At 47.3% G+C, this 14,810-nt stretch overlaps 1 protein-coding gene across 2 annotated transcripts in view; it reads right to left on the bottom strand.

Annotated features, from left to right (window-relative positions):
• The window catches only part of CLSTN2 (calsyntenin 2), a 553,125-nt gene that overhangs the window by 20,096 nt on the left and 518,219 nt on the right, over positions 1–14,810 (bottom strand). For both annotated transcript variants that reach the window (XM_070576195.1, XM_070576194.1), the window contains exons 9-10: positions 12,936–13,098; positions 641–807 (exon numbers count right to left, since the gene is read on the bottom strand). In XM_070576195.1, coding sequence (XP_070432296.1) covers positions 641–807; positions 12,936–13,098 — 330 coding nt within the window. The remainder of the gene's footprint in view (positions 1–640; positions 808–12,935; positions 13,099–14,810) is intronic.

The following is a 14,810-nucleotide window of genomic DNA, read 5'->3' as shown; positions in this document are numbered from 1 at the left end:
CTGAGGACTGCCGGCCACATCCTGCCCCCTCGGGGGGAGCTTTTCTCGGGATGTATCTTTGCTTCTCTTGGATCACTCGAATGTTTTTATTTTGCGTGGATAATAAAAATCATGACTGCTCACATTCCCTTTGACCGCTAGAGATGGCTCGGAGGCCAATCTGTGCCTCGACCTAACCCTGTAAGACCCAGCGACCTCCATTTCTGCTTTCTAATTGCACCCCACTCAGGGTTGACCTCCTTTTCTAATTCGTATTTTACATGGTCCGAACTTTTTATGTTTTTGGAATGTATTCTTGCATGCTACTTCAGTTCCTTTGGGCAAATAAATGACAAAGCAACCACTAGTCCAGGAACAAATTACATGTGACAACTCCCTCCAGCTAGACACTGAACATGTGCCCGCTTTGGGGTAGTGAACTGACTGCACACAGGGCTTCATCTCGGAATTTCCAGAGATGGCAGAAGTCCATGGTGGGGTCACGGTGGCTAATCTCCCCCCGTGGCAGCCCCTTTGCCCGTGGCACCATCTCTGTGCAACTTGACAGGCAAGGACTCCCTTTCCCAAGATGCACTGGTGCTGGGCAGCCTCCACTCACCAATTGGCGTCTTCCTGAAGGTGAAGCCGTCTCCTTCCTTACCTTTATTCCTCGGCCGAGGCTTTCCAGGGAATTAATATCCAGCCCTTCCTTGCAGGCCTGCAGGCAGGAAATCACCTTCTGACTCTCCATTTTGCCAGGGCGGATGGTCAGACTGGCCAGGCTGCCGTGGAAGAACTGGGCAAAACGTGGTTTGGCCACTTCTCCTCCTAAAAGAAAGAGAAGCGCCCTTATTTGCCCTCTGGAGATTGAGTCTGAAACACCACTTCAAGGCACCACCTGGCCAGGGAGCCGAGGACACAGTGACTGTGTCCCCGAAACCTGAGCTCTTTCTTCCGAGTGGTGAGCTCAGGGGCCAGAAGCTCAACCAGAGATGTTATTTGCCGCCAAGACCATGGCACTCCCCAGCGGCACCTGACTTAGGAATCCTGGAATTTCTGAATTTTAAAACAGTTACTTTCAGAGGCAGGAACTGTCTTAGAAGACAGGAAGGGCTGACAGAGTAAAAAGAGGAGGGAGAAGGAAGCTACCAGTGATTAAAGGCCTGCTGTGCCAGGCTGTCTGCTGAGGACTTCACCTGAACAAGCGGCAAGGACGGTATCACTGTTTCCAACAGACACATGAAGAACCCTGAGACTCAGAAGGTTGAGGGACTTGTCCCAGGACACACAGCTAAATGCTGGAGCCGGTACTCTAGTCCTGGTCTGTCTGACTCCAAAGCTGGCATGTGCTCCCCTATATTCCGCTGAGAGCTTGGCATGCAGTGGAGGACTCCCAGAGACACCCCATCCATGGGCTCTGGCTCTCTTGCTAAGAGCTGATTTCGCATCTGCCCAGATTCATGCTCTTTGACATAGAAGGACTTCCTCTATTCCGTCCTTCCTCTGACTTTCTTCTCATCGCCTACCTCCTGTATTCTCCTGTTCTCTCTACTGGCTCAGCTGCATCCTGTCTGGGCTGGGGTCTACTCTTGTACGTGTGAAATTGCTCAATGAGGCTCATGTTGCAAAGCCAGCCTGAGACTCACTTTCTCCCATTTTCTCCATGGTTTTCCAAATCAGCCCTCCCCTAAGGTCCATCTTGAATCCTCGCCTCCACCAGGAGGCCTTCCCCACTGACTCCATGGGCACAGACCCCTTCCGTCTCCAGGCAGCCGACTCCAACAGACTTAGCCTTGATCTTGCACTTCTGTTCAGAGAGGTGGCAGGACATATAGGAAAGGGGGATCTGGATTGAATTCCAACCTTGCTAAGTCCTGGGAAGGTTTTGTAACCTCTCTGAGCCTCCGCTTGCTTGTAGGGGACACTTCTGTGTTTGCCTCCCGGTTCTCTGCACTCTCTCAGCTCCAGCAGCTTCCCCAGGGCCTGGCTCCTGCAATGCACAGCCAGCACCTTCTCCCAGGAGAGTGTGCTCCACTGAGACACCACCCTGTGGACACTTTCCCAGCACCCTACACCATGGTGCCTCTGCATTTCTCTGTCCTTGAGTGAGCCATGCTGTGTCAGCAAGTCTGGACGGCAGGCTGTGGGGATGGGGTGGAGGGAGCTCCCTAGGGTGCTCTGTCCAAGCCCTGGGGGTGTGGATGCTCCTGATGCCTGCTTCTCTCTACGCTTTAGAGTTCTCTCTACTTGTTAGTAGCCGCTCCTTCATTATTCCAATCCTATGTTATGGTTAATAATTCTTTATATTTCCCTGTTGAAATTACAGTGTGGTTTCTCTCTCCTGGTTGGGCCTAGACTGATACAACCCTTGATGTTTGCACGCACCCATTCTTCCTCCCTCTGAGATACCATCTCCAAACTGCTCGGATACACAAATCCCACCAGTCCTTCAAGGCCCCTTAAGCCCCCTTACCCCTGTGGCTCACAGAAAACTAACCCTCAGCCCCCACCCACCATGCCCTTGCCCTGTCCTCAGCCCCTGCCCACCATGCCCTCTCCCCGCCCTCAGCCCCTTAGAGCAGCAGATGCAATAACTATCATTTCCTGGATGTGAACTATGTTTCCAACACGTGTGCAGTCCTCAGCATACATCATCTTATTGAATCTTCATCAAAGTCTCGGGAGGTTGGTACATATTCTGTAGTTACAGATGAGCAAACTCAGGCTTAGAGAGGAGGAGTAAGTGGCCCAAGACCACACAAGTAGGAAGTGGTGCAGTGTGTGTCTCGACAGTGTGAGTACGGCCATCCCTGCACAGGACCAGCTGGAGCATCCTGCTGGGGCTGGTCAGCCCAGTCCAGAGTGAGGCTGAGAGAGAGCCCACTGTGGTCCATCATCTAGCCCCCCTCAACTGCTCACTCAGCAGCTCCATCCTCAAAGACCAAACTTTGCGACTCTCTTGGATGCTAAAACATTTTCCTACACACTGTTTTCTCGCAGCGAAACATTCATCTTCTGTATTTTTGACTCAAGAATCCCAGATCCGTGATGCATTCCATTTATTAGGGACGCAGCTCCAGGAAATCAATTCAATTAGCATTTGGCATTAGGAGGCCAGCATAAACTCTGAAATATATTTGCACTCAGGGTGCAAATGCAGGATTTTGAAAAATAATAGACACACTGAAAATCTCTTTCTTTTTTAACATCTAGGGTGGCTGCCTACACCACATGGTGCCTCTGTTAACATTTAGACATACACATGCTCATGAATTATTTTAAGAAAAAAAAATAACCTGACTTCTAACACAAAGAACCTTCTCTAAATGTTTGTGAACATGATTTTGGATTCCTGAGGTGAGATCTGCACACATTTTAAAGTGTTTGCTGTATGCCTAGCCTTCTGTTAGATTCAGTTAATTATGAGATGTGGACCATGCTCTCCAAGAGCTTACATTTAGTTGGGAGAATAAAGTATAGACACTGGGAAAGTAAAATAAAAATATAAGAGTAAATTGGCAGTACAATAGATATTCTAAGACAGTGCATGATTAATTTCCAAACAAAGGATATAGATAATGTGTCCAACAGATCACAGGGGAAAAACAATAGCCATCATTTATTAGGTCCTTAAAACATGGCAAGTTCTTTCATGTGCTATTCTGTTTAATACTTAAGTGGCAGGATAGCACTTCTGAGATGTTAGTCTCCGGTCTTTTAATTTCTCCCCTCTTACCCTCCATTGAAATACATCTCTGGTTTGTGCTCATGGCCACAGGAAGGGTTGTGACAGGGAGAAGAATGCATGGGGCTTGAAGCTGAGTCTCTCCCCAGTTTTGTTTCCCGAAAGCTAAACCCTTGGGTGGGGGGGGAACATCTGCATATGGATTAACATTTGGGAAAAAAGAGAAGCAGAAAATCTGGCTTCCCCTAGACCAGGACATGATACCCCAGACTGGGAGTGGGAGGTGGCAGGGAGGGGCAGAGGGGTATAAGACAACAGAGATGCAGAGTGAGGGCCCTGAAGCCTGACCCCTGGGCTGAGCCCTGGAAAGGGTGTGTGATGTTGGGAGGTAAAGCCAGTCTGGTGTTTGGACATATGGACGGATGGACTATGGATGGTATTACAGAGAAGATGAGAAGCAGCAGAGACATTTCTGTGCCCTTAAATAAGGCAAAGAAATCCTGAGAGAGCTGTCCTCAAGGACCATTAGTGACTGGGGACCAGAGAAGTGAGGACCATTTCAGCAGACACCTGCATGGAAAGATGACTGGAGGCCTCTCAACAGCTTATATGTCCCCCTGAAATCAGCTTGCACCCTAAGGAAATGGAAGAATTCCAAATCTGCCGAGGTCAAATCTCCCCACTCAGATGGAATAGGGGTTTGAAATGAAACTAGATGGATGCAGAAAAAGTAAGTTTTTCTTTGTACATTCAGATTCTTACCTGCTAAACTTACAACTCTTTTTGTAGATAATGTTTTCAAAGTTAGGTAACCTTCTCAAGGCCACACAGCCAGACAACAGTGAAACCTAGATTCAAACTCAGATCTTGCTTGTTCCCAAGCCTTTGACCTGCAGGCCAAAAATGAGATGCGGCTGGGAGGGCTCAAGATGTACTTTTTGGAAGACGTAATAACTGTGTTGCTTCACAAAGATGGGGGCAGGTTGGGACTGACACCACATTGGGGGAGAATGTCCAGTTATGCTGGGTTCTGTGGACACTGGATGAACTCAGCAGCAACTCCCAACGATTTGTGTCATTTGCTGGGAAACACGGTTGTCTTGAAAAATGGTAGTATTTGGCAAACGTGATTTACTGTAGCCTATGTTATTCTGAGCCAGAGTTTGCAGTGAGAATGAACTCCCACTCAGCTTTCTTTCAACTGAAAGGTGGAGCCCACCCTATAAACATAGCTTTTGAATCACTAATGTTCACTTTCCTCTAAGTATGAGTAAAAGATCTGTGTTGTATGAACGTACTAAGTCTCCTCCTTTTGCAAAGTGGGAGTGGGATGCTGTTGGTCTTTTCTTTCCTGCTGTCATTCCCACAGCCATTTAGTCTGAGAAACACATGGAAGGGAGTGGGGGCCAGGTTCCCTCCTGCTTGAGTCAACTGCTGCTCTGTGTATGGCTTGTGGATGGGATGCCCCTCAATGGACACAGTTTCACGGATGGTTGGGTACCAATTTTGAGCAATGCAAATGGTGAAACTCTGAAATCTTGTTTTCTCTCATTTCCTCCTTTCAGTGATGGAGACACCCAGAGAATACAAAGACTAAGTGAAGTGTGTAATAGATCCCCACAAGCTGCAGCTTGAGAACTGTCCACACCACCCCAGGGGCTGCAGCTGTGACTTGTGGAGACAGACGATCTGCCATCATGGCTGGTCATGACGCATTCTCAGCAGGCCTTCTCAACCCTTCAGCTTTTATGTATCCATCTTTCTAGCCTTTCCAGCAAACATTTGTATGGCATGTTCTAAGTGGGCAAAACATACGACTTGTAGACGACTCCAAAAGTCAACTCTCTGGGGCTGAGGATCTAAATCCATGGAGTTGGAAGGGCCCTCAGACATCACCCAATATATCTCCTTCATCTCTAGCTGAAGAACTGAGGAGCATGAAGGCAAGACACTGTTTTCAAAGACCCAGAGCAGATAAGCAGCAGCAGTGAGGGTCTGGAATTCTCCTCTTCTGACTCCAAATTCAGCTTTCCTGTGCTGAACCATGAGACTTGATGGGCCTATAACTATCTTTGGGCCTCCGCTTGACTTTGTCTGATCTGTAGGAAAAATTCCCAGGGAGTTTGGGCAAATATTTTTGACCCCAGATTCCAGAATCCTCTGGTCTCCTGTACTTGGTAATGAAACGCCATCTGGCTTTACACGTCCCCAGAAGCAGAGATGGTGTAGCAGCTTAATTAAGGGTGAGAGCTCTGCTGGCACAGACCTGGCTGCAAATCCAGGCTCTATGTGACCCTTAGCAAGGCACTTGTCTTCTCCAAGTCTTAGTTTCCTCGTCTGCACAATGGGGAGCATCATCATAGCCACGCCGCAGGGCTGTGAAAGAAGCTCAGCACAGTGCGGGAGCTCAGAAATGGCACCCGTCCCAGGGGCAGCAAGAACTGAGGACTCCAAGATGAGATTATGTCATGTGAGTTCTCTCTGTCTCTTTTCAGTGGCCTCTTTCTCTTTTTTTCTCCTCTCTGATATGTCTCTCAGAGAAGCTAAAATGATACTGTTTTTGCTCTAAGACCCTTATCTCTTAATCAACATAATCTTCAAAATAAGATATAAAGTTAGAATTATAACTCAGCTATACTGTGTTTCCAGACATGAATCACTGGATTTTAAAGCTGTGTCATCTTTAAACCAATAAACCCTCATGTCAAGTTAACTCCAGGGCCCAGAACAATGGTTCCTTGAGTTTTTAATACAGACAATATTAAGACAGGCTGAGAGACACCCTGTCATTAGTCCCTGTGTGTCAGAACATGAACCCCAAATCTTTGACAAAATAGCCTCTAAAATGGATGCAATTCAACCAACATTACTTATTGACTTTCTCTAGGTCCTGGATAGGGGGAAGGGGAAGGAGAGGAGAGCCTGTGAGAGCACACAGTCCTTGCCGTCTGCAACTCATGACCTCGCAGGGGATGGAGGCCTGCATAATAACTCCAGAGAGATGTTCCCCACGGAGTACTCCAGGAACACTATTTCACGGAGTGAGCTGCGTGGTGAAATAAGATTGAGAAACATGGATTAAATAATATCAACCAGGTTACATTATTGGTGTGCTTTTGAGAGCTTTGAATAAGCTAACGTGCACTGTGACTCTCCAACACTGTCGTGTGGGAATGGTTTATGTGGTTTCCCAAACTTGACCTTGGCCTCCTTGTGGAAGGGGCATCCTACGGGACTAGAGCTCCATGAGCCCTCCTTGGGAAATGCCACCTGAATGTAAGGCAGACTACGCTAGCACGTGCCTCTGTCTTCCAGCAGCAGAGACCCTGGGGAGGCAGAATAATTTCAGCACAGACTTTATTAAGAGAATTTGAACTAAATTAGACCAAGCTTATTAAGTGAAGGCATGTACTCCAGGTCTGTGAACTCATTTTAGTGTCTGGCAGAAAAATGACACGGAAATGTATACCAGATCTCAGGACCACATGTGGCTCTAATTCTGCTCTATCTGAGGACCATATGCTATTGATTACTGCAACTCTCAGGGTTATTTCTGCGTTTTCATCCCTTTTTTGACCATTCCTATATCTTTGCTTTGGCTCCTCCCCAAAGCCACAATGGGGGTTCTGTATCTGCCCTTTAACAGGTTCTGATTTTTAGACCCATCCCCTTCTCTGCCTTCTGCTGCTTTATTGGTAAGTAGGGAGGAGGACTTAGCAAGACCAGGAGCTTGGGGACAAGGCCCTCCTCACGTGGGACCAGGCAAAGCTGGACACTCTGGGGATGTCAAGGTCTGGAACACTGGAGGAGAGTCTCCAGCAGAGGTAGGGATGGGGTGGTCCCTGGGGACAGAGCACAGGCAGGGAAGCCTGTGATGAGGCCCACCAGGAACAGACGAGGCTCAGGCAGGGAGCAGGACGGTGGCCTCCTTAGTGAGCTGGAACTGAGCTTCTTCAAACACGTGCAGCCATTTTGTTAAATGAAGTCTTGCCCAGAGGTCATACAAAATAGGTAAAACAGAGCTGCGCTGGTTGCAGTGTTAGGGGAGAGGTGCCCTGGAGTGTCACTTGCTGGGGCATCTCTCTGTAACCCTGGGGCTTCCTAAGGCCCTGGTCTGGCACAGTCAGCAGCCTTCCTGACTCCCTCCCTTGAACAGAGGCTTACAGTACCTGGGGGGGCGGGCCCAGTTTAGAGTTCCAGGGGAGGAGTAGATGTGAGTATATAACGCTTATTACTTATGAATAGAACTTGAAATTTTGTTGGGAGAAATAGGATGAGCAGAAAATCTAAGGAAAAGGACAAATTAATTAGGCTTTTAAAGGATTTTCTTCCATGGCGTGACCCAGAGGGAGACAAGGAACCTGATATTTGTCTAAAGGCAGCCGCTGCTGAGTCAGCAGAGACTGAGCTCGGCCATGGGGGAGGGTCTGACTCTGTTCTGCGAACTCTGTGACACTGAGCACGGAAGCGATGGCAAGATGGCATGCACTGGCCACACAGAAAGGAGGACTCCTTTGTGTCGCGAGGCCCATCCTGACTGCAAAAGCCTTTCTCTATAATTAAGATACGCCACATGCTCTAGGCCCTACTGGCAACATTTCTTAAGTGTAAATGAAGTCTCAATTTTTTTGTTGCTTAATTACTGGAAAAAGTACCAACGAAAATGAAGTTCCACTGATTACTTTGGCTTTCAGCTTCACTAACAGGCCACAGTAGGCTAATTGGGGCTGCAGAGCACTGCCCGGCGACGGTGATGGAGCCAGTTCCCAGGAGCACCCGCCAGCCAGCCGCTATCAGGTTATTTTCTGTTCCCATTGTTAAACCTCAACTGGACATTTCACAAACGGTGGGAACCAGTTTCCTTGCCAACCTCAAGACACCTGAAGAACTCTCCACAATTGCAGGCCCAAAGGCAGTCCAAGTTCCACACAGAGGGCTTCTAACGTGTATACAAGGAGACTCTGGCAGGCTTAGAAACACACTGAGAAGGGCTGCGTCGTAGGCCGTTAATTTTGTAGCACCATGTCCTATTGAAAGATCTTTTGATGTGTCCTTACAAGGCAAAAGCGAGGCTCCAACAAGGAGCAAGCATCCATGGGGATCCAAGGTCCTTAGCAAGGTGGTACGGTGTCCTACGGTCTGGTCTCAACCCCTTTTCCCAACCTCTTCTCCACTCATTCTGGTCCATGTATGTTCCAGGGGAAGGGAGCCCTGTGCACGCCTGCGTCAGGCTTCCCTGCCATAGTGTCTGCTGTCGCCTTCCTTATCTTCCTACTGAACTCTTACTCACCCCATAAAGCCTGATTTTAAAGATTTTTAAGGATTTTCCCTTATCCTGAAAATTCACCAATGAACTGTCATTCCTCTCGGGGAAGATACCCAAATCTTCTCCATGGCTCTGAAAGCTGCCTGATTGGATTTCTGCCTACATCACAAGCCCCATCTTCCATTACTTGTCTTCTGACCCACTATTTTCCAGCTTCACGGACCTTCTTTCTAACTTATAGATGGACCTGGTTGGACAAGGTCTGTGTGTGAGGGTTAGTCTTGGGGAAGCGGAGAGGAGTCAGGGCACACAAGGAACCATGGGGAAGCTGGAATCACAGAAGCCAGAGGGGACCAAGGTCGTCAGCTTTTGGGCAAGTGGCATTTCTTAGCACTCTGCTCAACAGCTGACCCAAATCCAGACTCTGGCATCTGAGTTCATAATATTTGTCATTTGGTAATAAGGCCACACACACATACTGACCCCATAAAGAATAAGCAATGAGGATAGAGCTATCTTCTGAAAGGTCTTGCAGACTGTCTCCCATGTTGGATTTAGGTGTAAGGGGCAGAGAAGGGGGTGGGGGAGGGGACCAGCAGATGTTTTCAAACTTACACATTCATTGAACTGAAACACGCCAAGCACACTCCACGTGCCCAGCACCTAATCCTCATGACAATCCTGTGAGGTAAATATTACTCTAGTTTTGTGGATAAGCAAGAAGGAGCTCAGGAAAGTTAGGGATTCTGCCGGGTCCACACAGTCAGTAAGTGGCAGGGCTGGGATCTGACTCAAACTCCAAAACCCTAAATGCTTTTTCCCTGTTCTGTGAAGGGTCACTTCAGGGGGTATACAGCAGGAGATTCGCAAAGGACACGCAGAGTTCCTGTGGGTTTTGATTCCAGAGTGTTCAGATGGCTCAGAAGGGAAAGGGTTTATAGCATTTGTATCAATATACATCAACTCTGGTTTTTCCCAAACACGTAATTACTCAACAAAATGATTAACAGCAGGGGCAACGAGCCACAGTGAAAAGAGAACAGGCTTTGATGACTTGGGGTCGGGCAGATTTGGCCAGGTGACTTTGGGTAAGCTACTTCAGCTCTCAGAGCCTTGGCTTCCCTCATCTACAAGTCAGGACCAGTAATACTTTCTCACAGGACTGTAAACACCTCATCTACATAAGGGGCTTCCTTGCAACACTGCCTCTAAATGTTTCCACCAGGAAATGATCTAAAGCACTTCCACTCACATTTAATTGGCTAAAGCAAGTCACATGACCCCACCTAACTCCAACAAAGCACGGTTCTAGCATCTATCTGGGGAGAGGACAGAAATACTCAGTGAACATCCTAGTGGTCATTCTTTCTCTTACATCTTTGAAAATAAATGTATACTTTAGTTTAATGTTTGAAAAGCATTTTTGTAGAATAGCTTTCAAATAAATACTAGTCAGATATAGTATTAGAGCTATTATTTATGGACTGACAATGCCCTCTTCAGATGTGGCTAGGAGGACACTGGAGAAAGAAACGCCTCCTAGAGAATGGAGTCAAGGTCCACAAAGACACCCGCCACCATAGGAGAGGGGCCTTACAGCATCAGGCCAGAGGGATTTCAAAATTGCTATGGACCAAAGACTGCTGTATTTCTCAAATTCTTCCTCTTTCTCAGTGGAAGCGTTTTTTGGTTATTCTGTCTCATTCCACTGTTGCATAGTATGTGTGTGTGTGTGTGTGTGTGTGTGTGTGTGTATAGGAGATGATGGTTGTGGTGGTAGCAAATAATTTTTCCTATTAGTGTAGAAGTCTCCAGATCAAGTGGAGCCACATCTGGGTCTGATATAGAGCCTCCTGTGCATCTCATCCTGATGAAGACATCGCCAGGAATCACTCAGAGAGCCTGGATATTGAGCTTGGAGGCGGTAACAGGTGGGTGGTCTCATTTAGGGAAGGGCAGGTATATTTTTCAAGTGGGAAGGACAGCCAAACAAATGTCTGTTGACTAAGTGGAGACACTGTGGTGTTCATCAATATTGTTCATAAAATATTTCCAGTTTTTCCCCAGACACATTACAGATTTCACTTCCCTGCTCTGGGAGTTAGGTGTGGCCATATGAATAAATGTGGGTATAGATGATTGGTGTCACTCGTAGGTAGGAGCTTTAAGCATGTGCACCATTCATCATGCTTTCTTTCCTTCTTCCTCAGTACCCAGCAATGTGGTTGCTCTGTCTGCCTGGGTCCCAGACTGAGGAAAAAGCAGAGAAGAGCTCCCATTGATTTGCAGTAAATAGGAAGTGGGAATTATTTTAAGTGAGAATTGGGGTTTGCCTGTCACTGCAGCACAACCTAGCCTATTCTAACTGATTCAAAGAGATCATCTTAATTCTTTTAAAAGTCACTTTTTACTTTTGTGGGACTGTTTCCCTACCCAGTGGGCATGCAACTGGGCAGCTGTGGCCTTGTAGAGTTGGGGGCAGGTTTCCATTGCGGGTTGGGGTGACCGGCATCCAGATGTGGCCTCTGAGGGCCTCTTGGGAAGAGTCACAGGAAGGTTCATGGTCAGAACATGACTAGGGCCCTCCTATCTTATGCGCAGCATCCAGGTTATGTTCCAAAATATCCACAGACTGGCTGTGGTGTCCGGCTGGGGCACTGAGCCACATGAGAGAGCCACGACTCTAGCACAGCTGTGTCCAGTGACTATTCCTGTGCAACCTCTGAATCAGTGCCTTGCTATACTAATTAGTTTCATGGGCTCTTGCCACATGACACAGGCTCCCTTTCCTGACATCCTGGGGATTTCTGCAATACTGGTGAAGGTCTCATCGAGTTCTATTGAAATATTTAATGAACTTTTTACTCTCATATGACATATGTCAGATGCCAGGTAGGTGACCTCAGCTCAAAAATACATCCCCTTCCCTTGCCTCATTCATGCTTTATTTCCTTCCTGGGTTTTTTATCCCTAGTGCTCCCAGAGCTGCACTATGTGCACTTCTTTCCATCTTCTCTTGCATGGAGCTGCCCAGAACCCACTCTTTGTCCTAACCTGGAGGGGCCTATGTCACTCCTAGTTCACTCTTTGGTCAGCTGGTCCTCTGAAGGCATATTCTTATACCCTAGCCCACCTCTCCCCACCGCCCCCATGGTGAATGGTCAAAGTCACAAATATTAGTAACTTTCAACATAATGTTGGGTCATCTCAAAGTACAAGTCTGCTTATTTGGGGAGCATTTTTCTTCCCCTCTGCTCTTTCACTGGCACCTCAAAGACTCCAGCCTTTAAGGGAGCAAAAACAGACTCCAGCAGTCCTGTGTGAGAGACAGAAAGGCTGCATGCATGCTTGGAGAGCTGGATTTCCTGCTTCCAAAAAAGAGAGGAGCCTGGGTTTGGGGACTGGAGGAGAGGCAGCAGCTAAGGAAGTGAGGAGGGAGCAGAGACCTTGGAGGGGGAAGGCAACAAGGGGCCTCTGTCCTCAGTGAGCAGGAAGGGGCTCAGAGCTGAGCCGAACTTCAGAGTGGCCTCCCGTGGCCTCACCCCTGTGGACAATCCACCCCCACTGCCCTGCATATTTCTGAGTTCCCTGAACCGAGGTTCAGGGGCTTGGACATCTTGTATGGGGAGAAAGGGAGATCTTTGGCTCCTGTTCAACGTAGCACTCAACAGAATCAACTGACAATTTTGATACAAGATTCTACATTCAGGCCCAGTTTGAAACCAGATAAGGTTCTAGAATGATACAAGGCATTAGCGAATCAGATGCAACCATAAACTGCTCATGGCCATCTAAAATCAAAATCTGGTCTCAAGCTAAGAGCTTTATTATTCCACAAGTTTAGTGTGGGGATTAATCCTTATTTTTCTAAGTCCTCTTTTATTAGTAAGGGATAGTAAATTTTCCTGGCTAATTCTCATACTACTTGATTTTCCCTTTTCTCTATTAGTACTTTTATGGACAGTACACAGATGGGCCAGGGGGAAAGGCTCGACTTAGGGTTACCTTGCCAACAAGCGCCGACTGTAAGTTGCATGGCTATGTGAGATGGATGAATGGGCCAATCGTTGGTCACCAGGTATGGTTCATACGTTGCTCCATCCATGTATAAAGTAACCACAGGAAACTCCACATTGATGACATAGTAATGCCACTCTTTGTCACAAATCTAATGAAAAGAAAGAGAAGCAATACTTACAATTGAATACGCAATACAACATCAAACAAGCTTTCACTCTAATTATGAAAGGGTGAGAAGGCATTTTTGGGTCAACAATTTTTTACTGCAAAGAACTCAATAAACATACTGGTTGATATGCACTGTGATTATAGAAGCTCATGACAAACATAATGGAGCAAGCCATAGGGTAGAGGAACACCTGAGAATTCAATCATCAGGCAAATAGTTGACTACGGGGAGATTATCTTGCGCATGTAACTACTAGCTGTCTAGTTCTTGGTGGACAGGTGGGGGTGTCAGCTTAAATTTGCTTTGTATGAAATTTTTCTTAGTTCTTCAGTAGAGGAAAAAGTTAAATTGAAATTGTTTTTCTAAGTTTTGTGATAGGTGGAGTTATAAAAAGAAAGGTGCTAGACAGAAAGGTAGAAATAAAAATGAAGATACAGAAGGGGAGGAGGAAGGGAGAGAGAAAGAAGAAAACAGAAGAGGAAAGAATTAGAGTTAGAAAAGAGTAAGAGAGAAGGCAATGAACAGGGTAAGAGGAGGAAGGATGAGATGCAGAAGAACAGATAATTCCTCTGCCTCTATTTGAAGGCTTGCCCCCTGGGGAGCTGTCGTAATCTCACGTCCCCTTCAACTCAAGCAAAATACATTCTGAGAGAGACAGTCTTCCCAAGGGGACTCAGCTGCATCCTATCTGGGAGTACCTGGGGAGGCAGAGAAGGACCGCGAATGGTCCTCCTGGCCAGGAGTCCATGCAGAGCACACTCTTACATTTGTGTCCCCTCATCTTTTGTAACTAAGACTCCTGGTCTTAGGACTGGGAACCAAAACCTAACTTTAATGGATAGGTAGAGACATTGGGGGCTAGGATAGAGTCACAATTCCTGACCCCAAGAGACTGAACTCCTACAGCAGGATCCAAAATAGAAACCAAGACTGGCACATCTTGGGAAGGGAGATAGGAAGCGTAAAAGATGGCCAGGTTGCAGAATGGTGCTCCCCTCCCTCTGATCCCCTAAGCGAGTGCCGTGGGAGTCACACTAGACTCTCTCTCCCCCACACTCTCTCTCCCTCTAATGCCTCTGCACCCTGTGGAGTCCACCTCTGAAATGTCTCTCATCTGTGTCCTCTAGTCTACGTTGCCCCTGCCATTTGTGGCAGCAGAGACAGATGAGTTCTGCATGAAGATGGCCCCAATGTGAGGGCATCAAAGCCCTCCCGACATCCCACTCTGGATTAAATGTGCTGTTTCTCATGAATAGATAACACCAACAGGGATGCTAAATGATCTTTTCCCTTTCATTTTGGAAAATAGATTTTTTTCTTGATGTTCTTTTTATATTGTCCTATCTCATGTTTCAGAAAATTTCTCCTTTTGAAGCCCATTAGCCTGATAAAGGCTGGTGAATTTTTTAGGGGTCCTGGGAAGGTAGTCAGGAGGGATCCAGGCAGATGTCTCCAAAATCCTGTTACACTCCACTGAGTGTACAGCTCAGTACCTGTTACACGTCACTAGAGGTCCTAACCCTGTTTACACTCCCCTTCTGCTCGATGCCTGAGACCAGACGTTGGGCAGGGTGCAGGGCTCCTGGGTTAGGCCTGGGACTGGGGTGGGGCCGACTAAGGGGCATAGGAGGGACATGAAGGAAGACCTAGAGAGAGAGCCTAGGGGTGATGGAAGAGTGGGGACCATGGGG

This window comes from Equus przewalskii, chromosome 15 (assembly GCF_037783145.1).
Source record: "Equus przewalskii isolate Varuska chromosome 15, EquPr2, whole genome shotgun sequence".
NCBI lineage: Eukaryota > Metazoa > Chordata > Mammalia > Perissodactyla > Equidae > Equus > Equus przewalskii.
The sequence above is the reverse complement of the archived record's forward strand: the minus strand, read 5'-3'. Positions and strand labels throughout refer to the sequence as shown.